Source organism: Populus alba, chromosome 6 (genome assembly GCF_005239225.2).
Source record: "Populus alba chromosome 6, ASM523922v2, whole genome shotgun sequence".
Classification (NCBI taxonomy): Eukaryota; Viridiplantae; Streptophyta; class Magnoliopsida; order Malpighiales; family Salicaceae; genus Populus; species Populus alba.
Genome location: NC_133289.1, coordinates 9,772,248 through 9,799,701, shown reverse-complemented (window position 1 = coordinate 9,799,701; position 27,454 = coordinate 9,772,248). Strand labels below are relative to the sequence as shown.

General features: G+C 32.7%; 3 protein-coding genes across 4 annotated transcripts; all 3 read right to left on the bottom strand.

The window, feature by feature from the left end:
* Positions 1-1,072: 1,072 nt before the first annotated feature.
* LOC118048192 (uncharacterized) lies at positions 1,073-6,949 on the bottom strand. 2 transcript variants are annotated; one of them, XM_035057777.2, is made up of 4 exons: positions 6,547-6,949; positions 5,162-6,121; positions 2,001-2,048; positions 1,073-1,914 (listed from the first exon to the last, which is right to left on the bottom strand). In XM_035057777.2, the coding sequence occupies exons 1-4, from the start codon at positions 6,631-6,633 to the stop codon at positions 1,489-1,491; spliced, it is 1,521 nt and encodes a 506-aa protein (XP_034913668.1). In that variant the 5' UTR covers positions 6,634-6,949; the 3' UTR covers positions 1,073-1,488. The 2 variants fall into 2 exon arrangements, with proteins under 2 accessions (XP_034913668.1, XP_034913667.1); XM_035057776.2 differs by having other exon boundaries at positions 6,488-6,948.
* Positions 6,950-9,760: 2,811 nt separating this feature from the next.
* LOC118048193 (putative homeobox-leucine zipper protein ATHB-51) lies at positions 9,761-11,785 on the bottom strand. Its single transcript, XM_035057778.2, has 3 exons — positions 11,139-11,785; positions 10,432-10,778; positions 9,761-10,197 (listed from the first exon to the last, which is right to left on the bottom strand). The coding sequence occupies exons 1-3, from the start codon at positions 11,248-11,250 to the stop codon at positions 9,952-9,954; spliced, it is 705 nt and encodes a 234-aa protein (XP_034913669.1). The 5' UTR covers positions 11,251-11,785; the 3' UTR covers positions 9,761-9,951.
* Positions 11,786-20,766: 8,981 nt separating this feature from the next.
* Positions 20,767-23,592, bottom strand: LOC118048194 (F-box protein PP2-A15). Its single transcript, XM_035057779.2, has 3 exons — positions 23,087-23,592; positions 22,890-23,008; positions 20,767-21,412 (listed from the first exon to the last, which is right to left on the bottom strand). The coding sequence occupies exons 1-3, from the start codon at positions 23,390-23,392 to the stop codon at positions 20,950-20,952; spliced, it is 888 nt and encodes a 295-aa protein (XP_034913670.1). The 5' UTR covers positions 23,393-23,592; the 3' UTR covers positions 20,767-20,949.
* Positions 23,593-27,454: the final 3,862 nt, after the last annotated feature.

The following is a 27,454-nucleotide window of genomic DNA, read 5'->3' as shown; positions in this document are numbered from 1 at the left end:
ATGAGAATAACCATCACAGCAACTCATTTCCATCCATTAATTGCGTTTAGATACTTAATTATGGAGATTGTTCAGACAATTCTGCAAATGTCATCCAACATGGATGAACAGTTCATAGAAAAACGATGAAAGATGACGATGGCTACAGCAATGATGACAAAATGGTGATGAGGCGTTGTTTCTTGTGATTTTCTTATTATTAGGGATGAAAATACCAAACTGAATATGTAATGCAGAAAGTTGAATAACTAACGACATGAAGTTGCTAGGTTTTTCCTTTTTAATTCTTTGTTGGATATAAAAGGAATTATTTATTAACATGAAAAAATGATAACTGTGGTTGGATTGTTAGTTAAATATTATGTGAAAAAAATAATAATGTGGAGGACTAAAAAAACTGAAGGCCCATAACAAAAAATAATCATCACATTTTAAGGCTATCTTCCAAAAAATTAAGAAAAAACCAAGCCCAGTTAAATTGACACATGTTTAGCCAGTTTTGAAAGGGAAAAAAAAAAAAAAAACATTAAGATGAACTAGTCGGTTTGAACAGGTTACTTGATTTAGTTTCGTTCATAATTTATAAAATATAAATTTTAGTTTGGTTGGTTTTTTCAATCAAAAACCTAACGGAAAATGCTAACACCTATTTGATAGTTACAAAATACATGATTAAAAAAAAAAAAAAGAGTCAATTTTACTAGAGTAACTAGAGAGGATGCTTCCGCAGTTCCCACCCAGAACAACCCAAGGCGTCCATAGGATGCCCTAAAGAAGTTGTGAATTCCTCAATTTCCAGAGGTACATATACAGCCAGAAATAAACATAGCCCATAGTTTCTTGAAATAAAGTCCTTGATGATTAAGCCCAAAGAAAATTGCATTGGCAAATTAGTAGCTAGTAATAATAATAAGGGATAGGCATGCTGACCCTCTTAAAATTTGCATTTTATAGCACTTTTTTTTCCTCTAATTTCATAAATTACAGTTTAGAAAATAGTGCTTACGATGAAGCAAGAGGTTATCCCTTTTTTTCTTTTTTTTTAATAAGAATGACAAATGAAATGGACAAGTTTCCTCGCTTAAAAAATGTGTAGCATTCAAGTAATGTATTAATAGTTGTAGTAGTATCAAATGTCATCCATCGAGTACATGAATCGCATAAATTAACAATATCACATGCAGGAGTTCGTGAGAAGGCAATAGTTGCTGGCCTAAAGTGTCCAGTGGTTGAAGAAGGCACATGCACTCCTCCGGTTGTGCTCAAAAGAGAATTCTGTCTACCGGAGATGTATAATCTTCTCAAGCCACTGCTCCGTCCGATCCCATAACCACGTTCCAATGCCCATCAAGATTGAAAAATGGATGCAAAATCATCAGAGGAAGTAATTATGCCCTGCAAGATTGCCAGCTGCTATTGCAGACAACTCCACGGGGACGGTTGAGAGGGACCAATTTGCTATTTGCATACGCCAGATTGTTATCTAGATCAACAGCTTGTAGTTGCTTGGGATTGCTTTACACTACTGGAAGTAGGATCATTAACTCCTTTAGATTCTACATTGATAGCTATATTCCCCAGTCCAATCTCCATTGCCTCCCTCTCATCTTTCTCCCTCTTCTTTTTCTCTGAATTTAGACTTTCCGAAGCTTGGTTTTCACCAGACTGTTCTAAAACATTAGGGCCTGCATTAATCCATGGATGAAGAAGACACTGAGCTGCAGTCGGCCGCTTCTCAGGGACAAAATCAAGGATAGGAATCAAGAATTCTGTCATTTCATTTGCATCCTTCTCACTAAATTCATACTTCTCCATGAGAACCTTATTCATGGGCCAGAAACGCAACCTTCGTATGTGCCGCAGATCACCATATCTGTTAAAGAAGTCCCGGGAATAGCGGCCACCTAAGGCAATCTGGTAACAGTAGACCATATATTGAAGTTAGATGTGACAACATTATGACATAAACTTATCATACAGTGGCAATGAAAGAATTTCACCTTCCGTGGCATCATTCCAAGAAGCTCCATCATCAATGCTAAGTGGTCCTGAAACAGATTGAGAAAAGGGCATAAAATTAATGGTCAAATAAGCCCGACTGAAATCAAAGAAGCCATATCATAGCACATTTAAAATAGCTCATTAAGCAAATACAAAATACATTCAGCCCCACAAAACTGTGATATCTTTCCAATTCCACATGCTCAAGAAAGTGATAGATATCCTTCCATGTTCAGAGAACATGGGAAGAAACTTAAATATAAAACACAGCTACTGAAGATCATCCAGAGTGATGCAATTTTTCTAACTGGGTGCAGTGCATATAGTGACAACTAGAAAGAAGAGCAATTGACCAAAATTACTTTGATCACATGCTTAGGGAAGTGAAGATATCCTCAGAACACATGGGAAGAAATTTAAATATAAAGCACAAGGCAACTGAAGATCATCCTGAAAGACGTGCTTTTTCTAACTGGGTGCATGCATATAGTGACAACTAGAAAGAAGAGCACTTGACCAAAATTACTTTGATCTACTCTCCCATATGAAATGCACCATACATTTATAAGTAATGTGAATCTGGCATTGGACATAAAAGAAGACTGGTTATTACCAAAGAGGATTTGTTGTTAAAATTAACAGGGTGTCTTTAAGAAAATCCCAGGGGAAAGATGTTTCCTCTGTTTTTTCTTTCCTCAAACTTATAACAGTCTATTTTATACTTGTACCTAGCCATTACAGTTCAGTATAAATACACACATTGTACCATATTTTTCAAATGAAATTATTCGAAATGTACCTAGTAGTCTTTTAAACTCATACCAAACATCCTTACATTTGTACTTCTTCTCCACTATTACGTACTCTAACTATTTATCTTTATTATTTTTTAATCTTCATAGCAAGCATACCTATAATAAGACGCTTAACAAGTGAAACATAATAACATAGAAAAGTAAGATAAAATACAAGACTGAAAACTATATTCAGCAATGGAAAGTCATATTTAAAAAAGAAACAAAGAAAAAGACAAACCAAAGCCAGAGTTTATGCAATTGAAATCAAAATCGGGCTAAATACCTAATCCTTAAAAGTAAAAAAGATGTGAGATGTAAATAAATCAAACAAATTTTGGGACTGCAAGTAAGACATGAGTACTTGGTACGAGTACAAAGAATTAAGTGCTACAACAATAAGCACCTTAAAACAATTGAATATAAAAGCTTGCATTTGCTTGGACAAAAAACCGAAAACAGATTGGGCCATTCCCCCCTTGTTTTATTTTAGTTGTTTGATTCAGGTTAGAATTTAAAGGACTTAATTGCTGCTATTTACTTTGGTTTTTTTAAAGGAATTCTACTAGGGTTTTGGTGCCTATTAAGAGCACCTTTTTCTATGTTTTAATCTAAATTATTGTGAATTGAATTGAGAATTGCAATTCAAACTTTTCAATTGTCATTCTCTTTGACTATTTCTTACAGACTTCATTCTTTAGTCTATTTTAATCCCTTTTCTATAGGGAATTCTTTGATCTTCTATCTCTATTCCTTTCAGCCATAAACTAATACCACTAAAGACCAAGCGGTTCTAACTGTTGTTTCCAGCACATTCTATTTCTATCTACCAATTGAAAATAGTTGTCCCGCCTCAAAGTGGCCTTTATAGCTAAGTGCTGTAATAAGAGTCAATACTAGCAATCAACCTAATAAAGGTGGATGATTGTTACGATTCAAGTTACCATGGAATTAAGGTTTCTAGCTTACAAATAAAGAATGCAAGCCTCCAGTACTGCTTCCAGTACAAAACAGAATTGCTAGCCTTCAAGCAAAGAATTGCAGCATGTGCTGAATGTGGAAAACGTGAAGAGCATGGCTATTAGTTAGGAGGTAGTTAGTTGTTGAGTTAGTTAGTAGTTAGTAGTTGAAAAAAGGGGTTAAATCAGTTGTAATTGGAGGGAAAACCATTGTATATAAACTGGTGTATGGAAATGTGTTGGAGAACAAGAAAATACAGAAGATTAAACTCATTTCTCTACTCCTTCTCTGCTCTCTCTTGTTTCTGTTCTTTCTCAATTTCTGTTATCTCTTCTTTCTATTCTTTCTCAATCTTGTTAAACTGAGCTTAACAATGATGCCCAGGGGCAGACTCAAAATAACTGTGGAAACTAAATCTACATGGACATGCCCACGAAAGAGCAACTGAACCTATTTTCCCAAAGGAGATAACTTAAATCACTTAAACTCTATACAATCTTCATGGGTAGTATGTAAAGCATAGAGAAATGATGACAAATTACAAAAATGATACAGAGAGCCCGCAACCCTTGAAGTTGAAAACAAAAATTCATAAATTTATATGATGTTCAAAACAGTGTGTCAAAACCATGTTTGAATGACTTTTTTTATACATGCATTAATCAGGTAACTTGTCACTCCGCTAGGACAATGTTGGATTACATGTAACCAGGCTTAGCTGGGGTGAGTTCAAAGGCTTAAATCAAGATCTCTATTCTCAGCCAGCAAAAGATTCCAGCAGAATATCTGGTTTGCAATTATATTTCTCATGACCTATGATCTTTTGCTGGGGTGAGTTCAAAGGCTTAAATCAACACTCATCATTGCATACACATACTGAACCCCTTTTGTTATTGTTTTCTTTGCTTTGCTTTGCTTTTCTCTTTTTTTTTTATATAAAACATGAGCATCCCAATGGATCCTATTGAGATTAAAAAATATTTTGATAAAATTAAACATCTGCTGGGGCAGAATATACAGAAAATATCCTACATCCAGGATTTTGACAACTCTATACTCTTAAAAAAGCATCAATTACAGCATGCACTCAAATATTGCACTCGATGCTGAATTTCCTACTTATGTTGCTCTGAAATATAATACATGTTGCATGAGATATGATCAGTATTCGATCCAAAGATTTGAAACTATCTGTTGTCCTACTTATGTTGTTCTGAAATATAATATATGCTGGATGAGATTTGATCAGTATTCAATCCAAGGATTTGAAACCATCTGTTAACAAACTTGAAATGAACATGTTTGTGCATGGGCACATGTGTGTGTTAAGAGAGGGGCAGTTAATACTTACAAGAAATATTACAAGAAAGACCATGAATGATTACAATTCTAAAAGAAATCCTTACCTCATCCCTGTCGAAGTTGTCACCACTGTGAGGGTCAAAAAGCACATCACCAGTTGCCAGCTCAAAACAAATGCAAGCAAAGGACCACATATCTGCAGATGTAGAATATTTGGATCCAAGGATCACCTCTGGACAACGGTACTGCCTAGTTTGAATGTCATTCGTAAACTGTTTGTATGTCCAGCATGCATTCCCAAAGTCCACCAACTTGCACTTCAGGTCAACTGAGGCCAACAACTTCTGCCTGTTGGAACGGCTCCCCCTCTTAGTACCCTGATTTCCCAATCCAGTGCCCCTTGTTCGATCAACATCAGATAATCTATTTGCATTTTCTGAACTAGTAGGCTGCTCCTCAGTAGAACCCTCATTTAATTTTGTATTAGCTGACAACTCTTCCGCAGCAGATGTTTCAGGATCTGCATCCGCTTCCTTCTCCACACACCCCTGAGCTGCTCGCTTAGCCTTTCTTCGAATCTTTTTCTTATGATTCCTAGACATGTCTCCATTTAATCTTGCAATCCCAGACTCCAATGCAGACTTATCTTTACTATTCGGAAGAATAAGAGGAGCACCAGATTTTCTAAGATCCTTTGATGGGTCAATCATTGTTAATAGCAATATGTTCTCTGGCTTCAGATCAGTGTGAATGATAGAAAGCTGTCTGTGTAAGTAGTCCAAACCCACTAAGATATTGAAACATATCTCCTTAACCTTGTGAATAGGCAGTCCCCGGTAATCAGAATATTTGATAAGGGTCAAAAGATTATCCCCCAGGTACTCGAAAACCATACAAACATGCTGACCATTCGGACCCGAATGTTTAAAATGATCCAAAAGCTTAACAACGCATTTTTTATCATCAGGGTCTCCATCTGCAATCTGCTGCAAGATGGTTATCTCATCCATGGCTGCCTCAGTGTAGTGCTGAGCACTTTTTTGTACCTTGAGAGCTACATATCGCTGCAATTTTTATGGCCAGGTAAAAACATCATCAGAGGCCCGATAAAGAAAAATTATTACAAAAGATCCACAAAAGCTCATAAGGGTAATCAATATAAAAATTTGTTTAGGCAGTTTTTACAAACGAGAAAACAAAATGGTGAGAAGTGATTCATATAGCTGACTAATCCCAACAACAAGTTTAAACACTATCAATTCAATTCAGGAGGTCGAATTATAGAATATTGAGACTTAAACGATCTGATGTTGTTGGCTAAAAATTCATGCCTCCGTCTTTATTAAACACACGCAATATAAACCCAGATCCATAAAAAAAGCAATCGTCAATGAATTTCTAAACTGATAAAAAGGTAAAGAAGAGAGTACGGAAATTTGAGTGTCCCAAGCGAGCCAGACGGTGGAGAAATGACCCCAACCAAGCTTACTCTGAACGACATATCGTCCGTTCTTGAAACTGTCGCCGATTCGAACAGCATGGTAGCCGCCGCGCCTGTAATCTTCGGTTCCTTCATCTTCCGACGTGTAGTCTCCGCTATCACTGCTGCTGCTCCGATCCTCCTCTTCTACTTTCACTTGCTGCTGCTGCTGCTGCCGCTGCTCATCCATTTTTAGATTAGACGTTAGAAGGTTAAACAAATGGATCTGCCTTCCTAGTTCCTAATCTTTTCCGTAGGATTCGGGTTCGGATCCAGTTTCGATAAAGTTCTTTTTTTTTTCTTTTTTTTTTCTATAAAAATAATTTGGTTGTTTTAGTGACAGTGAGGTGCCGTCGTCAGTTTGGAAATGATGAAGAGTCAGCTTTAAACATTTCCATTCCACAAATGATTTCCTTTTATTTGTTTGTTACTTCTTCCAACTGCTATTTCTACTCTCTTTTTTTATTATTATTTCTTCTTCTCCACCTTTTTTTAACTGTTCTTTTTAAAATTAAAATATTTTTTTTATTTTATCCCCCCAAATATCTGTTTGAATTTAAATTTTTTATTTAAAATTAATTTTTTTATATTTTTAAATTATTTTAATATGATGATATTAAAGATAATTTTAAAAAAATAAAAAAATTATTTTAATATATTTAGAAAAAAAAATTACTTTAAAAAAACAAGAATAATTAAGTAAAAACCAGTCGTCTCCGTTGAAGAGCAGCAGGAGGAAGAATAACGACCCGTATCCTTTTCAATTTTCTTATCTAATTTTAGATCTCTTGTTTTTTATTTTATTTTTTGTAATTTTTATTTTTTTTTCTTTGACTTTAATTTTCACACAAAAAATCTATGAGAAAAATATACAATGAGAGTAGTTAGTAGGAAACTGGCACGTGGTTTTTAGTTGTAACTTTTTTTAGTTAAAGTATATTTATTTTTGTATTTTAAATTATTTTTTAAAAAAATAAATAAAAATCTTTTATTTTAAATTAATATTTTTTAACATTTTTATATTATTTTAATATGTTGATATTAAAAATATTTTTTTTATTTTAATACATTTTTAAAAATAAAATTTTAAAAAAAATTAACTACCACCATATTTCCAAATACTATCTTAAGTTATAGTTAGTTAGAATTAACACATAGAATGTAAGATTGCATTGTATAAATAAGGTTGTAAGAGAAAATGTGGGAATCAAGCAATATCAATGAAATCTTTTCTGGAATAACAATACGAGAGGAAATGCAAGAAACTAGAGCTAATATACAGAAACAATGGGTGACTTGCACAAAAAACAAGAAGATCGAGCTGCTCAACTTATAGATGGAAACAATAGCATCAACTAGTGTGAATAAAAAAATTAAAAAACTAGTTAAATTGAGAAAATTTTAAAAAAAAATGAACCATGAAATAAAACTAATTGAATTGATTAAAATTTAAAAAAAAAAACTAAACGATTCGGTTTGGTTTCTGTTTTATAAGCCTGAAACTAAAAAAACCCGATTTGAACCAGTTTTGTTCTAAAAAACCAAATCAGACCGAACCGAAACCGGTCGGTTTGAACTAATTTCTGTTATTTAAAAAAAAACCAAGAAAATAAAAAAAAATAAAAACCAATCCGAACCGAAAATAATCTCCTAAATGCAACCTTTAAATATTTCATGGTTAACCAAGAAAATAAAAGAAAAATAAGGAAAATATCAATGTTGAGGGAAATAGTCTTCTTCAAAGAAATGACATTAGTGGAGAATCAAGACTGTTGTTCTTGACGAGAACTTTTAAATTAAAAAATATATATTATTTAATAATTAAAAAAAAACTAAAAAATTCTAAAATAAATATAGATCTCATTAATTCAAGCAAAATATTAGTTATAATTAAAAAAAATATAGATATTTTTCTAAATTAAAAGAAAATATCACCTTTATTGTGTCATTTCAAAAGATAACATTTGCTATGTGTTTTTTTTTTTAATTTCTTCCATACATGCTAAGATAATTTGTGATTTATTTTAATTTACTTATTTAAAAAAAAACAATTTGAGAACCTAAAAATAGAATACTTGTCAGTATATTTGACATTAGTCTCTAAAAATAAAAAATTTCATTGATCTTGAACCTTTAGCAAAAATATTTTAACATCAATCCCTAAAACTAAAAGATTTCGTTGATTTTGGCTTTTTAACAAAAAAAAAAAATCAACATCAATCTCTAAATAGGAGATTTCATTAGTTTTGGGGGTTTAGCAAAAACATTATGACATTAATCCCTAAAAGTAAAAATTTCATCAATTTATTTTTAACAATAAAAAACTTTGACGTTAATCCTAAAAATATGAGATTTTGTCTATTTATTTTTTACAACAAATTTTTTTTATTGTAATCCCTAGCAATAGGAGATTTCATTGATTTTGGTTTTTTTAACCAAAAATTTTGATATTAATCCCTAAAAATACAATATTTTATCGATTTTGGCCTTTTAACGAAAACGTTGTAACATTAATCTTTAAAAATAGGATATTTAATGGATTTTTCCGTTTAACTTCAACTACATATATACTTGATAGGGTGTGATGAATGAGGGAGAGGTCATTCGGAGATTTGGTTATTTGACTTCAACAACCAGGTGAAATGTTTCTTATTCTCCTGCAAACTGCCATGTTCATGTAAATGCAAATGAAGGCCTTCTAGGAGGAAGGTTTGATTTTTGTCATCCTCTACATTGATCTTAATTTCATGTTGTATAATAGACACAAATTAATTACGTTATTGTTGAAATCAACACTAACTTATTAAATATTTATGTTATACAATGATCTTTCTTGTTGTGTAATAATTAAAAACCATATTTTTTTAAGAGAACTGGGAAAATGATTTTTTTAATAGATTTCTTGCCCTGTTTATGGAAACAAATTACGTTGTTCTTTTCTATCCATTTCCGTTAATTCAAACAGAGACTCATACGGTACTAGGAGAGGGGTAGGTCACATGAAGCATATATATCTCGTCCTTGAAGGAACTGAGAGGGATATGCATAGTACGGAAGATGTTGAAAAGCACAGCGCGCGCAGGCTAGGGAGGACGAGCCCAGCCTGACCTGTGAGATATATAGATGTGCAGGAGATATGCCTTTTAACAGGAAATATCAATATATGCAGCTCGATTGTTCTGGATAATATGTATGCATAATCAGAGATGATGAGGGTGCAAAGTACTTAAAACAGGAAATTAATTGCAAATTAATTAACGTTGTCATAATTAAAGGTTAAATTATGAGCTAAATTAATTAACACCCTAAGAAGAATAATATTTATGAACAATGTCCTTCATATATATATATATATATCATAATAACAGCTAGCTGGCCCGATATTTGAGAGTTATGGAGAAGGCGATGGAGTGATTATTGAGGATAAGATGGCAAAAGAGCCCAGTAAGGAGATGAAACTGGGTTGTATTCATCCACATTGAGAAGATAGTTGCAGTGTTCTGCGTTGTTCTGGTGGTGACTGTGTCCTCGTAGCTTGCGACTTGCTGCGGCAACTGATGTGCTTTCTACTGTCTCTTCCCCTGATATCTCTGTGTACCCTGCTGTTGAGACCTGCTTCCTCGTGGCTTGTTCTCTCACCACTGCTTTCAGCTTCATTACCTGACATCCATAACCAACTTAATTACAATTAATCCTTAACTTTTTATATATATATATATATATATGTGTTTTAGATTCGGTTGTCGAGCATAGAAGGTGGGAGGTTCAGGTTCTAATTAAATATGGAGTCCGTGGACTAGCTAGGTGGATGCTGAGAAGAGAAGGGAAGAGGTCGATATATATATATATATTCCTGTAAGAAAAGACAACACATTCATGACATGAGCAATTAACCTCTTCCTGAAGCTTCTGTTTCTCTTTGGACACAGAATCAAACTCCTGCTTAAGGTTGTCATATAAGCGCTCGAGCTGTTTAGCTTTCCATCTAGCACGTCTATTCTGGAACCAAACAGCAATCTGCCTGGGCTGGAGCCCTAGTTCACGAGACAGCTTCATTTTCCTATCAGGATCCAGCTTGATCTCTTCTTGAAAGCTCTTCTCCAGCGACTCTAGCTGGTCACTTGTCAATCGCTTCTTCTTCTCTTGACTCCCATAGCTGGTGATCTTGTCCAGAGCGGTACTTGGGACGAATCTGTTGGGTGCATTTTCTGCTAATATTGTCGGGTGCTTCATGTCCATGCCTGAAGGATCGATACATATCGAGACAACATTTCATACGTGTGTGTGCGTGTATTATATATATATATATATATATATATATATGAGAAACAATCACTTGCTAATTATTAATATATGATAGTATAATGAGTAGGAGGTATGATGATGGATAATAGTTAGGTAGTAATGGTTGAAGCATGATTGCTTTTGCTTCCATGCAATGCACGCTTCAATTTGAAAGGAAGGTGATCACACACACACACGTATAAATGCAGATTCAGATTGTATGATTGGGGTGATGAGTGAATGCATGGAATTCTTTAATGGTGAGGAGATCTCTTCACTAAAATTAATGATTAAAAGGTTGATGATTACGTGCATACCTGGATACTGCGGGTCATAGGTATAGTTGTAGAGGAAGTTAAAGGAAGTCTGATCTGGTCGAGAAACGAAGCTTCTGAAGCTGCCATTCCAATCCATATTATCCATATTCATATTACGATCACTAGCTAACTACTCTTTCTAATCTGTATATAACGTTTGTGTTATACCTGTTGTTGGCCAGTAAATCAAGGACCACGCGCGAGAGATAATAAGAAAGAAAGACGACTGATAATATTGTATTGGGTGGCGGAGAGGAGAGGAGGCGTGGTGGGCAAAGCGGGGGGGGAAAAGGAGTCAATTCTCTCTAGCTACTCTTTTAGGGGGCAGCAAAGAGAAGAAACTGAAAGGTTGTTATAGCTCCTCGTCTCTGCTTCACTTTTTGGGGTGCAAACAAAGGTGGTGTGTGTGTCTGTCTAATATAGAGAGAGAGAGAGAGAGAGAGAGAGAGAGAGAGAGAGAGCATGCTGTCGGTTGCCACAGGAAGATGATGGCGTGGGGTGGCAATCCTGAAATTAAATGAAAGAGAGATTGTAAAGGAATCAAAGGCCTCCAGTCCAGCCCCATTCCATTGATGCATGTGGTCCCGCCGTCTGAGAAGAGAGAGCAGCTGCTTGCTCCTTCATGTACTGACACTATGCCTTCCCTTTCTCACGCCTACCCACCTCGACGTCCTCATCATCATCATCATCAGTACTCACTACACCGCCTCTACTTGTTTCTGTATATGTATCTATACATTATTCCATACGCTACCGTTTCAAATTCCACCCTCAAATAAACTCTGTTAACTTTTGTCTTGGATGTTTTTGGGTGTATGTTAACGTTTGTTTTTTAAAATATTAGTGTTTAGTTTTGAAAGTATGTTTTGCTTTGAAATATATTAAATTAAAAACACGTAAAGTTATTTTTATTTCAGTACTTAACCATAAATTCCAACGTTCATATACAATTTCTTGTGCATTAATCCATTTCTTGATTTGGAAATTAACCAGGTGGTATTAGTGACACTGACTCACGTATATGTATATATATAGAAAAACACACGTTGAGGCCGGTGCTTAAATAACTATTCCATTATTTATTAATATTAGGATTAAAAAAAACACTAGTGGTCCTTCCGGTTTTCTCTTGGGCTCTTCCTCTCTTTTTAAGCAAGTATGATACATCTTAAGCTTTTATTAATTAATCATGTTTGTTTCTTCCAATTAATTAAATTTATATGATCATGAATATTAGTACGATTGGCGACAGGTTAATTAATAATAAATATTAATAAAGAGATGTGATGAAAACTACAAATATATAGACATTGATTAATTCTCAGTAACAATTCACATATAAAATAAATCTTCCTTCTCAGAAATAAAATAAAAAGAAAGCTTAGTTTCTTCATGAATTAAGAAAAAAAAAAACTAAGAGAGATTAATAAATATTGAAATATATGTAACATAAAATTTGTTCCTAAAATAAAAGAAAATTTAGCCCGTACCTAAAAAAGAAGGAAATGGATTAAATATTTAATGTATTTTATAAATTTTTATTCAGATGTTCATTTCTAGCTAGTTTCAATATATTTATATTAAACTTATACATTTAGCTGGAAAATCACAAGGAATTAGTTAACGAAAATTTAATATTTATGTCATTAAGTTTCAAAGGAAGGAGAGAGATTTGATAATAATAATAAAAAAAAAAAAACTCTTAATATAATTTATATTATTATTTAATACAATCCTCAAGTGAAAAAATTTTAAACTAAAAACTTGCATGAATTCACATTACATTATGTTATTACTTAGATTTTAATTGAAAAAGATAATAAAAATGATGAGATTTGAACTCATAATTATTTGTTCAATAAAACTCTAATATTATACCAAAAAACTAATTTAATCTAATAACTTAATTAAATTATTACGTGATATTTCAACATATAATTTATATTGGATTTCTTTGTGAACATACATACATGCAATCAGATTTCATGTTCATGTTCATGTTTACGTGCATGCAATCAGACTCGTCCAAGATATTAAATAAAAATCAACTATATTGAAAGCAGCACTGTAGACGTATATGAGTCATAGGTGAAACCATATACTATATGAAATTGAATGATACACAGATGATCATATATATATATATATATATATATATATATATATATATATATATATATATATATATATAGGAATCTACCTTGTTAGGCGAGGCGAGGCATGCACGGTGCTAAAAAGAGGAGGCATAAAACCAGTCCAGTCCATGAAAAACCTGCCATCTGTAATTGCATCCAATAAAAGACACAAACCCTGTCAAAGAAAGTAAGTTGCTGGGCTCATCCTATTGTTTCACCCTCTTTTCCCACCTTAATTAACTTGCAGTACAGCAGTACGTTGCAGAGAAGAAAGCTCTCCCTCTCCCTCTCCCTCTCCCTGTGTGCGTTGGCTTGTTCAATTCCTACTGGATGTGGGGCTGAGGTCTAAGGGCTGGTCCTATCAGTATCTAGGGTTGGCTTGTTGAATTGCCAGCGCTTCAATTTGTAAAATGTGGGGCTCAGATCTAAGAGAGAGTCTGTACTGTGTAGAGAGAGAGAGAGGGAGAGAGAGACTCCATAATACATGATCGTTTTAGAAACCAAAACGTGACGGGATAACTGTAGAGAGGAGTGAGGAGGAGAGAACACATAGAGCCCAGAATAGCGAAAGAGATATATGAGACAGAGCTAGGTAGGTCACTGCAGCATGCCTAGCTCCACATTTCTCTCTCTTTGACATTGAAGAATATTGATCTTGTGCATTAATTAAAGGTGTTTCCTTTCTGAATTGTTGATAACAACACATCATATATCATTAATAGCAGCTGGCCGGAGGCCCATCATGAAATTTCAGATGGCAAAATGAAAAGGGTTAGATATATTCATATATATATATATATATATATATATATAGACTTTACAAAATGAATGGTGCGTGCATGCTTTTTTATATTATTATTTTTTTCCTTAAATAGAAAAACAGTAGCAAAAGTAAAACCCATTTTCCAATTCCATGAAAGCAGTGCAAGAGGCAAGAACCTTTTCCAGAGCCATTTGATGCCTGCATTGAAATAATTTACTAGCTAGTAGTACTATACAGTTCGCCAAAAAAAAAACTATGTCATTGAATAAAGCTGCAACTTGGGACTGCCACTCAACCTCAGCTGCTACGATAACGAACGTGTGCTGGGGAGTGCCTTCGTACCGTGATTTTAAAAAAATATATATATATGTTGTTAGGTAGTTGATTTTGATATACTTAATTTTAAAAATAAAAAATATTATTTTAATATATTTTTAAAAAAAAAACACTTAGAAACGAGAATCTCCCACTAACTGTTAAAGAACCATCTCAATCTAAAAGCTTAAGCTGTTAGGTAAGATCTTAGGATATGATTTATATTATTCTCTAACACACCCCCTCAAATGAAAGCTTTTTGGGATTGAAACTTGCACAAGACTATATTATTTTGTGCTTAATTTTTATCAAATAAATGGAGGTTGTGAGATTCAAACTCGTGACTACTTGGTCATCAAGGCTCTGATACCATGTCAAAAAACCATCTTAACCTAAAAATTTAAGCTGATAAGTAAAATCCTAGGATAAAATTTATATTATTCTCTAACAGTAATCTTAAAACAAGTCTATATAAAGTTAAATGAGGTGAGTGTTGAAAAATTAAAAAAAAAAAAAACGGATCGGATTGTATGGTATCGATGCATGCACATGAAAGGTAAAATTAAGGATGGTCATTACTCATGAACCAGCTGGTGCTTTCTCGTGAAATAGAAGTTCGTTGTGGTAGGAAGCACTTGATAATTAAAGGCAAATTTAGTGAAGATCCCCGCCAAGATTGACAGTTGATTAAATTTATGACAATGTTCTTTCCTGCTGCATAACCAGACAACCAAATTCAAACTGGTGAATATCATGTAATTTAATTAATGCTTTAATTACCCGTATACATCCTCTTTTTGCTATAAAAGAGAGGCATCAAAATTGAACTCAAAGCACCTAAGATTTCAAAATTACGATCTGGTAATTTCCCAGAACATGGTTTTCAACCCCACACCATCAAGAACGTGTTAAATTTAAATATCTTTTCTGGTGTTTTCAGGGTTCAATCCCAGGCCCAACCATCACCTAACGCCGTGGCTGGGCTGTAAAATTGCTCCCTTAGATCCAATGACCTAAGGCAATTAGATGGAAATTAACACTTGAAATTGTGCTGCGAGGAGCTCCAGCAAGTACTCTAGGGCAAAAGGAGCTTTGATTTTCAACGACGATATCATCATACGTTGAATATTGACTAAAACCAAGGGTCTCTAGCTCTCCCAGCACAAAGAGTTGGAAAACCAGACGCCTACTATGAGAAATAGTATTAACTAGGACCATCTTCCACGTCGTCCCACGTACGCACATCATCAGATTAACCTCGGACCAATCTCTTGCTTAGTGATACATAGTTTCAAACTCTGACTAGTGTTTTCAACTAGCTCCAGTCGACGACAACAACCAAGTTAGTCTAATAATCATTGGAGGACAAGTGTTGGTGTCAGGGCAAATTTAGAAGATAAAAAAACAAGCCAGCCTCTGATGAAAAGATCAGACCATTTCTGAATTACTTTGAAGTTTTTTCTCTTCTTTTCTTTGTTCCCGGCTGCATGGTAGATATATATAAAATCAGATTGGAAAACAAGCTTAATTGATAAGACATGTACCACTACAACTAAAGCTATATGTTAATGTCATCATGCTTCGTTGATTTCTCATACTGGTCGGCCGGCCTGAGCACATATAATGCAAGCGAATTGCAGAACATGTTTCTGCAGCTCCCAGTGGAGGAGAAAAACGGAGGGCCGGGGAGGGGGGCTGGCAGCGGACCTAGAAGATAAGGTGGTGGCCATCTAAGGTTATAGAACAATTTCAAATACGCAGTGGTCCTTAGTGAGCTTTAAAAACTGCTGGGAAAATCCAGCACTACTAAGATGAGGGGCGCCCTGTGTGAGTGTAAATCAACGAGAATCTACTTTCTACTGGTCCTTGATTCGTGGATTCGGACCTGTTAAAATGGATACACATTTATAGGTGTAAATTTAATATTGAGACAACTTTTAAGCTAAAAATAGAGCCACTTCACTATAGATCCCCGGCAGCACTAGGGCGGCGCCGAGTGGGGACCAGTCCCTGAACTTTAAGCTCGTAGCTAATTTCTCAAACAAATTTTCTTCTCCTTTTTTTTTGTTTCAAGAATAGCAGACAAGAGTTTAATGGAGCGAAAATGAGTTTAAAATATTTTTTATTTATAAATATATTAAAATAAATTTATTTTTAGTATTAATACATCAAAAAATCTATATATATATATATATATATATAATATAAAAACTAATTCAAAGCTAAACATTTTTTCAAAGATTTCTAAAAAATACCACTTGGGCGGCAATATGAAACGCAATCTTCACGTAACAACAATTAAAATTATAAACTAGAAACCAACAATGGATGGCATTATTAATTCTACAGTATTTTTTGTATTCTAGCTATTATTTTTTACTATTTCATCGTTGCATTTGATGATTATATCAATTTGTACCATAATTCACTTTTATTTACATTTTATTGTACTGTATGCTTGAGGTTAGAGTCTTTTTTTATGTGAATTAATCATCAATTTTTTTGGGAAAAAAATTAATTTGTTGTTGAAAAAAACATATAAAAAATAAGGATTAAAATTTCAAAAAAAAAATATTTCATTTTTTATCTATATTTTATTGTGTTCTAGATTTATAAACATCTTTTGAGTATCTAAGATTTTTTTAGGTGATTTTAGGTTAAAATAAGTTTTAGAAAGAGGTTTTTTTGTTTCATTAACCAAAAACTCAAGTGATGGCCATCAAAATCTCAATTAGGTGATGATGTATTATTTAATTTATTTGTCTACATAAATAACAGTTATTTATTTATTTTATAAAAAATTAAGTGACGACACTTGGTTTTCTTTTTTTAAAAAAAAAAAAAAATTAGTTGCACGGACTTGGCATTGCAAGCTCACGCATGACTAACTTTTTTTTTTATAGGCCAAACATGTTACCAGATGCCTCTTGGTCCAACTTTTTTAATATTAAGCTTTAATTTTTTTTATTTTAAATAAAATTCATTATAAATAAAATAACTAAAATAATATTTAAATACTATACAAATTTGCTATAGTTTTGAAATAAGACCAAATTTTTTTTATAGAAAACAACAATGACACCCCTGCCCTATAGTGTTAGTTTTTTTATCCCAAAGGTATTTTGGTTCTTTTACTGTTTATAAGTAAATTGAATAAACAAAAATGCCTCCAAACAAATTCGTAATGCCTAATGACATGGAAATATAAAAATGCCACTGGTTCAAAGACAAGCAATTTTTCTTGTGAATGACAAAAAAGTCACCACACTGTAGCGGTGAATAGGAAAATACGAGGGAGGCTACAATGAATCCTTCTTCTGTTTTAGTTGTTTTCTTATAATATATTAATATACATACTTTAATTTTCATATGAAATAATAAAAAATTCTCGTATATGAAACTTGACGAGTCATATATGGATATTTTAATTTTTTAGTTTAGATATAGAATAAGTGTGGACTCACGCCCTGTGCGGAGAAATTATGTTTTTTGCATAAAAAATAATGTTCAGTTGCCACAAATGCATTTTAAAAAAAAAAACTCGAGTCATTAATTAAGCTAGCCGTATAAGTGAGGGCTAGTTTGAATAATTTAATGTTGGTCGCTCTGGTGGGGACTAATTATGTAAAATTAAGTAGGCCCGCCTTACATGCCCTCATTATATTGTAATGAGCTAGTTGTAATGATGAAAATTATGTTCAAGGATTTTACTAACTGCACATAGTTTTACTAATTGTGTAATGATGTAGTTTTAGTTAAAAAGAATTAATTCAAATGAAATTGAACTATTGTAGGTTCTTGTGCTTCTAAGCTATAATATAATACATAAGTGAAAGGTATACTTACATGTGTTTAATTATTGTCTTCCCTATTATGTATTTTAGGTCCGTCTTAGCCACCATCACAGCAGTGACTTTGTTGTTAGAACTACATAGTTTAGTGTTAGGTAGTATTTTAAAATTTTTCATTATGTTACGTAGTTAAACTTGATGTATATGCTAAATTTTAATATTTAAAATTTTGCAAAAAGTAGAATGTTGGGTTATTAATTATTATAGGTTTCATTGTATAAATATATAATTGAATCTATATATCTCATAAATTAATATAAATGTTGTGTATAAATGTGGAACAATTATGAGTGAAGAAATATTAGTAAGGAGGGCATGCCTGAAACTGTTTGTGAGTACTAGGTGTACAAACCAAATATAGGTTAGATTACAATTATATTTGCAAGTATTAATTGAGGGACAAAACTTTTGGTAGGATCCAAGACAGGGGAGATTCTATCAAAATTTTATTAAATTAAATAAAACCTTTAATTTAAATGGAAAACCCTTTACATGTTTGATGTGCATGCGTAGAGCAAATCTCATGTTGGTGTGTTGATTAGGAGAGCCTCCATGTAGGGGAGACTATCAAATAAAAAAAAATTACCATATTTCTTCATGTGTATGATTATTGTTTGAAAAAATCAAGAAAATATGCTATTTCTCTTAATATCTAAGGAAGCAACTGTTCATTCACTCTGAATATTAAAAATCAAAAATGAAAATCAAAACATTTTTTTTATTATTATTAGTGTGAAAACAAAATTTGAGTTTTTTTTTTTTAAGATTTGAAAATGTTGATTTAAAGGGTCTTTTAATATACGTCAAATCTCAATGGAATTTATAACATTGTTTTAAAACTTAGGAAGTGTTTGTTTCTACGTTTGTAACTGCGTTTTGGCAAATTTCAAATTTTTTTTTTTTTTTTTTTTCTAAAATTGAGTTACGGTTGTACTTTTTGGATCGTTTTGATGTGCTGATATCAAAAATGATTTTTAAAAAATAAAAAAACATCATTTGCATGTATTTCGGCACGAAAAGCTATTTGAAAAGCAACCGCTACCACACTGCCAAACACGCTCTTAATTGGACGCATGTAATAAGAAAAAATATTTTTTTATTTTTTTTTAATGTAAACATAAAAATGCTAAAGCGATATCAATAATTAGCAAATTATATATAAATTCAAAAAATAATGCAAGAATGTTTTTTTTTTTCAATTTTTTTGTTTTAAGAGGATTAGCCATGATGCAAAATTTAAAAGGGAAATGATAAAAAAAAAATGTGTTTTTGATGATAATCGTGTAATAAACAGACAAGATTATACTAAGTTGAACGTTTATTAAAGTCACAAAAAAAACCTTAATTTACCATGCACGCCCATGCAAAAAATAAAAACATATGATTAAATCAAGAATTAAGTACAAGCATTACTATTACAAATGATCATTAAATCGAAAGACAAGTAGGAGAAACTAGAAGCGACTGCCGAAGCAAAGGAAATGAAAGTCAATGTACCCAAGTGTTAATGCCGAAACACAGCTTCTCATCTCTAGATTGGGGTTCTTCCGCCAAGTAAAAATTTAAAAGGCATGGGATTTTAATTGCAGAGCCAGCATTCTTCGTATATACATAAATCACTGTGGACCTACTATATATTTTTTAATAATTTATTTTGGTTTTTAAAATCTTATTTTAGATAATTTAATCCTATTTGAATACTAATTACTTTTTATTTCTTAATTAAGGGTGGAACTTCTTAGTCCATGGTGGAATTGAAAGGATATCAAACATGGATGGCATGCTGGAATTTTTAGGAAAAATACACTTCAGTCCTCGCACTTTAAAAATAATATAATTTATATAATTTTAATACTTTAATATTTTTTCAATTTAATTTTGATATAAAAATTCATTTTTATTATTTTTTTATTTTCTAATTAAGAAAGGAAAAAAAAAGTCGCCGGATTACTTTTAATATCAATTTAAACCATTAAAATAATTAATATTTATATCAAATGATTTCATTTTATAAAAAAAATTTATATTATGTTTTTTTTTAAAACCTTCAAAACTCATGAAAATAACATATCTGAGTATGGATTAATTTTTAGTTTCTGGTTAATTTTAGTTTTTGAAATAGTTTTTTTAAAGTCATAGATAAACCGCATGGTACTTTTTTTAAAAAAAAAAAAAAAAACACATTTTCAACCTCGTATCCAATATACAGTCTTGACCTGTGCTAGTTGGTGGCAAGTTACACTCTGCCAACTTATAATTATTTCTAGGAATGGTGCAAATTTAATCAACCATAATGCATTAATTCTTAGAATGAAATGTAATGCAATCATCCTGGCTGTAACTATTGATAACAAATGTCAGGCAAAATGAAAGCTCATTGCATTTAACTGAGAACTAGTCCCGCAACGATCATATTTCTGCTAAACTCAAGAATGCAAAAGAAATTTTATGGGCCTTCAAAACTCAAGAATTATATCTCATTTGCATCAAACTAGGCGTGAAATAATTAACAAAGCATTTTCTATTAATCCTATGTGCTCAGGTATATAATCAACAAAACTGGATTAAGTACAGCAGCAAGAATTATATAGCCATTGAGGAAACACACCTACTTGGAAAACCAACTTCTGACGATATCCTCTAAAACATCAAATGCCTTCAGAAGTATAAGCAGTATGACAAAAAAAATATGCCCAGGTAGAAACTTCTGGGATCACTGAAAATATTAAGCAACATCCCCGCGTTTGCTACTTCAAAATCCCTCTTCGTTTACGGGCTTTCAGATCACTGGGGATAATAAATACAGAATCTACACAAAGCCCACCTTTGGAATGTGTGCAATCAATCTGTTTCATGGAAAATTTGACCTCAGTAGCAGGTTCTGAGTCTGTCACAATAAATTCACCTACCTTGTAATCTATCCAGCATCCACGCTTCTGGTTGCCATTTACTTCATCTTGTTCAGTCTCGTCTAAACAGAACTCACATGATGCTTGCTGACCATCAGAGGTAGACAACTCAAACCGTACTGGCTTTATATCCCAACCATGAGTGTGGTCGAAATTGCAGACACGGCGTCCCAGTCGTTTGGAAAACCTTCCAAGGTGAAGCCTGAAGTATAGAGTATAGATATCAGCGGGGAAAGGGAACTTTACAACTCCATCCACTTCAAACCACCATATTTGTTGCAAATAGGCCACCTCATGGAATCTACAAAAGATTAACTGTCAAGATCTGCAAGAGCACTTTGTGAAAAATAAAGCACAACAATGTAGGAGCTACCAGCATTTGAATATTCTTATTCCACAGACACACACATATTGACTGAAGGAGTCAGTAATACAACAATATACTGCTGACTCATAACAAGCCAAACAAGAGCTCAGTAGGGTGTCAAAATGACATCAGTAGACCTCTACATGAATTCCAGACATCTAAAAACTACAACCATTTAATTGATAAAAGGATAACTGGAGCATATTATTTTGAGACATTTTGATACAAGAAAACCAATAAAGGACAAGTAAAAATGTGTAACGATATATTCGATAGTCCAAGTTTTCGTGCTACCAGGCATGCTTCAATTATCTAGCATAAAAATTGGAAAAGATAATCTAAACAAAGGCAGGCAGAAATTATCACAAGGGATTGTCCATCCTCTGCTTGTGTCAACAAGTGCACTTCTTCAATTGGAAATGACTACACAAATTATTTGGATGACAGGGCAGTTAGGTCACATTTATGACCAGCATATGGACCGAAAAGGAAAGTGCAGAATATACCCTCGCAGAAGATTGATCACTGTTGCACAGACAGAATAAGCAGAATATACATTTCTACCGCCTAGACTTCTATCATCGAGAAAAGCATCCAGAAACAGGAAAAGAAAACATATGACATTTCACATTTAATATGGGAAATGTAAACTATTACAGAAACAAGCATTAAAACTATACATTTCTACCGCCTAGACTTCTATCATCGAGAAAAGCATCCAGAAACAGGAAAAGAAAACATATGACATTTCACATTTAATATGGGAAATGTAAACTATTACAGAAACAAGCATTAAAACTATAATAAAAAAGCTGTAACACACATTACATACAAATCCAGTATTGGACAATAAAATAGACAAATAACTAGGATGAAAAAGCTTGATCGGAAACCAATTAAAGATGGACCTCGTAGGAAGCAGATAAAGTAGCAAGTGATATTAATTTTCAGGCCAGGTTTAGTTAGCGAGCCAAAGAGAAGGCAGAAGCATCTCTCCACAACTCGCAGGGAAGCAAAGGGCAGATGCCCCCCGCAACCAACCGAAAGTAACTAACCCCAGCTGAAGAGAGTAGTGGTTGATCCAAATATCATCGCTGACTACATGCAAAGCTTTTGAACTTGTTAAATTCCAACAAAGCAACAATGAAATGGCCCAAGTTATTAACAATACCTGGAACAGATTTGGCTGAATTTGAGGTTGATTTACCGTAAGAAGTTATGGCATCAACTTCGACAAGTAGTGAATTAGCAACGATTAATTTTGAAATCGAAAACAATGGATCATTTCGTGGGCATCAATAACTAATTGATTAACAACCAAATCAAGCATGAATGAAAGTTGCAGAGGATAAACTAGAGCTGGTGCTACTTGTTAAAATATATAAATAAATAAACCAAGTTAGAGAGAAACCTTGATTCTTCAGTAGGAACCCAAGTCCAATATCTGCGGTCTTCAATTCCCGTAATTGCCATCCCTTTGGCCGATATCGACATACAAACCCTTCCCGTCACTCTATCAAGCCACACCTCCTGTTCAATTTTGTCATTTTTTTAATAAATAAACCCTTAATTCGAAAATCCAAAAAGAAGAATGCTAGAGAGACAGACCTTATGGCCGTCATCGAAAGGGAGAGGGCGTGAGAGGAGGGCAAAGATGTCTTTTTTGGAGAAATTGAGGTATCTATCAGGAGGGAGGATATGGAGCAGATCCTGATAATTAGAAGGCAACTTGTTTTCCCAAACGGAATCGGAAGAAGCGGCTCCTCGAAAAGCACGGTTCAATCGAGCCAGATTGCAAATCTCAGGAGGCGTCAAATACATGAAAACACAAGCCACGCAGCTCTCCGGAATGTCCCCCAGCCCAGGACCACCCATGCCCGCTCCCTCCGTCAGGTTCGATAACGAGGCGCCCATACTCAAGGCACGGAGAAAGATAAAGAGGGAAGTGGTCAGTTATTGAGAGCGTTTCATCGTAAGTTTCTGTCGGAAAATGGAAGGTAGAGGTGACGAGGGTTTCTTAGCTTTGGCCCTAGCTCCCAATTGGAGAGGAGGAATTGTGCGGTCGGGTCCCTCCAGTCATGCAATTTTCTTTTCGAGCACAAGCAAACAGATTACCCCCTCTCGCTCTTTCTACCTATTCTTCTTTAAAAAATTATTTTTATTTTTATTTTTTTTTTTGTCTTTTTGGTTGTAATTTTTTGAGGTAGCATGTGAAACCCGAGAGCCGTTGCTGTGTGGTGTCCCTTCACCCAAAGTTTTATCTATTCTTCTCATTTTCTGTTTTTTTTTTTTAAAAAAAATGCAATAGCTTGTTTATGTAAGTTTCTTTTCAAAATGTAAAATAAAAAATGGCATCAATGCTAAATGGACCCTTAACAAATCATTTTCTAATAATTCTACAGATAATTAAAAAAAATAAAGTTATGTCAATAAATAATCTATCCATGGATACTAAAATACAAGTAATGTTATTTTGATAAAAATGAATGTCAGGAAAAAAACGATGAAAATAAGTAAGTGGGATTCAACAGTTCCAATAATTCATTCATTACTTAGAGTGTGTTTGGTATTGTGATAGCTGTTGTGGTTATGGTTTTAAAAAAGTTGTTTTATAAAAAGTACTTTTAGTTGAGGCTGGTTTGAAAAAATAGGTGTTTAGTTAAAACTGTGATTGAAATTGAGGTTGAAGAAAAAGTAGTTTAATGTGTTTGGTTAAGAATGCTTTTGAAATTGAGGTTATAAAATAATTTTTTAAAAAATATATTAATATTGATGGTTTTAAATTTAAATATTGTAAAATTAATTACTCCTATTACATCATGAAAAAAATAATACTTTATATAAAGTATTTTTTATTATTCCATTAAACTATTTATAATTCCATTACGTACAAAATTCATCCGATAAGAATTACAGTTTTCATAATTTTTTGAGCGTGTAATAAAATTAGATAAAATATTATCAGATATAAAATTGATATTACAGTGCGAGTGAATTTAATTCACTCTATACTAGTTTTTTGAAAAAAAAAAAATATTTTCACATCGCGAATGAATTTAATTCTTTAAACTAGATTTAAAAAAAAATTAATACAATTAACAAACTAAAAAAAAAAAAAACACTGCGGACAGTGCAAGTGAATTGCACTGTTCACTGTGCAGTGAATTGCATTATTTTTTTTATCCGCTACAGTGCTTGCAAAGCAGGTTTTTGTAGCTTTTCCTTTTCAACGTTTTAAACGCAAAAATCATGTGGGCCCATGCACAGTAAACCAATTTTTTTAATTACCAAACGGCTACAGAAATGCGCTTTAAATAAAACGCAGCCGCAGCCGCGTAGACAAACGCCCTTTTAGATTTGTATCCTGCGCTCCTCTGTGTGCTGGGCAAAAAAAAATTGAAGTAATAAATATTAAGATAAAGGTTATTGGTTTAATTCGGAATTTAAATAATATGATTAAAAAAATATATTCACAAAAAAATAATAAAAACTTGATTTGAGCCTCTCTGGATTATGAAACTACTTAATATTAAAGAATTAAATTAAAAAAAACTCAGTTAAATTGGGTTAACTCACAAACTTATCAACCATTGATATAAGATTGGGATAATCTTGTAAAAAAAAGTCATGGATCAATTCCTAATAAATCAAATAAAAATATGATAGATCAACAAAAATAAAAAGATAAAAAGTAAAGATCAATCTCTAGCAAATAAAATATTGATGAACAAAAATTAAGAAAAAAACATTATTAAAAAAAGACAAAAAAAAATCGATCCGAGACCACCCAGGTCAAGATGCAAAATCTAAAATTCAGTCATGATACAAGGATGACCGCATTCGAAGGCAAATTGAATATAATCATGAAGCACAATTATCGACCAACTTAATGTTGAAAAAAAAATTAAAAAAAATATATATGAGTCAAATTAGGTTAACTTACAAACTCTGCGACCATGAACACATGATTGGGATAACTAATTAGTACTTAAAAGTGCATGTTTATCAAGGTTTTATATCATCATTTTGCACTTGAAGTATCAATAACTCCTTAACTAAAGCATGTTTTATAATAACAAGTTTGATACTATAGGATACCTTAATTTATGGTAAATGCTCATTTTAAATGCAAGCCTATCACATAAATAAAAAGGATTGATTGATGAGTTTAAGTATTAAAAGTGAAAGGACAAAGAGATGGCCAAACTTAGAAAAGAGATGTCGGTGCAGTCCAAACCGGAACATTGCTCGGTAATTGGATCATATCTGGAGCTCTAGATCTCATATTTAGGTCCATTTTATATGGATGGAAAGGTAAGACAAAGGCCTACAACTTTCATGCGGAGCCCAAGATTTAAAAAGGCCGTTTTGAAGTCCAAACTGAAGGAACAACGAAGAAGTCCGAAGTTGTCCTGCAGCCCAAACACTATTTAGTGTTCAGCCCATATCTTGAGTTCTAGAAGTCCAAATGACCTCATCTTTTTTTTGGAAAGCTGAGACAATTTGCTAGAACATTCTTGAGGATTCTGGGCAAATTATGATGTTAGCAATGACGTCTTGTTCAGACAAGAAGATAAGGATTGTCACCAAGTCAAGATGTGGCCACCCACTCATCAATTAATTAACAAATCAATAGTTCCAAATTTTGGCCTATAAAAGGAGGCACTTACCATGTATTGAGGCATCTTGGTTTCCAGATCAAGATCATGCTCTTGCTTTCTCTCTTTGTATTGCTTATGTTTTGCTTTCATTAATATCAAGTTTATGCACTTCATTTCCTTTCTTTTACTTAGTTAACTTCTTTTTCATTTATGTTCTTATCTTGTTCATTTATGTTTCTTTCTTTCATTATGTTTAGCTAAGTTAATTATGTCAAGGTGAAAATGGTACACTAATGGTGTAAGAATAAGTATAATATAAACTTAACATGGACCTTAACGTTGGATACTAACATGTTTTATATTTGTTATCTTGTTCACTTTTAATACTTTGCTTGTTAAATGATTAATCTAGATTTATGTTGTATAATACTTGGTACAACAAATACTTGGCACTTTCATAGCCCATACTGTATGGTATAACCGACACGTAAGCTATGAAAGAAACTTGATTTGTTGTTAACATAAGTTATAATCATGAATGTCTACCAACATTTACAAGTATTAGCTTTATTCGAATAAGATAACTAATGTAATCATGTTAACAATTTATAATCTGATTGGAACCTCCTTTATGTGTGGTTTCCAATTGAGTAATAAGAGTTTATATTATACTTGTTTGAAGTATCATTAGTGGATCCTCTAACCTTGACATTTGTTTTTATCGTTGTTTAATCCTTACATTAATCTTTCATCTCAAAGTTCTCATTAATTTCTTCATCTTCTTCTTCTTCTTCTTTTATTATTATTATTATTATTATTATTATTATTATTATTATTTGCATTCTGTTTATATTATATAATATATCTCTTTGATCTTTTCATAAACTCAGTATATAGGCTGGAAACCTGTGACCCGATCTTTTAGATCATTCTCAGGTATAACAACGCCACGTACTAAGTATTATTATTATTATTATTATTATTATTATTATTATTATTATTATTATACTACTACTACTACTATTATTGTTATTATTGTTGTTGTTTTTATTGTTGTTGTCTTGTTATTTATAATTTATACAATTAACCTCTCTGTGGTTCGACCCCGGTCTTGCCGGGTTATTTATTACTTCGACACTCCTGCACTTGGGAGAAGACATCAAGCTTTTGGTCGTGTCAATAACCTAATTGAAATGAAAGGGAAAAAAAGTACAGAGATCAATTTCAATAAATCAAATGTTAAAGAATGAAATTGAAATAAATAAATTTAAAAAATGACTGGAAAAAAAAAGTATATTCATGTTAAACTTTGAAATAGGTGACTCTGATCATGAACCCAAGACTGATCCCATAACAATAAAAATAAAATTTGAGT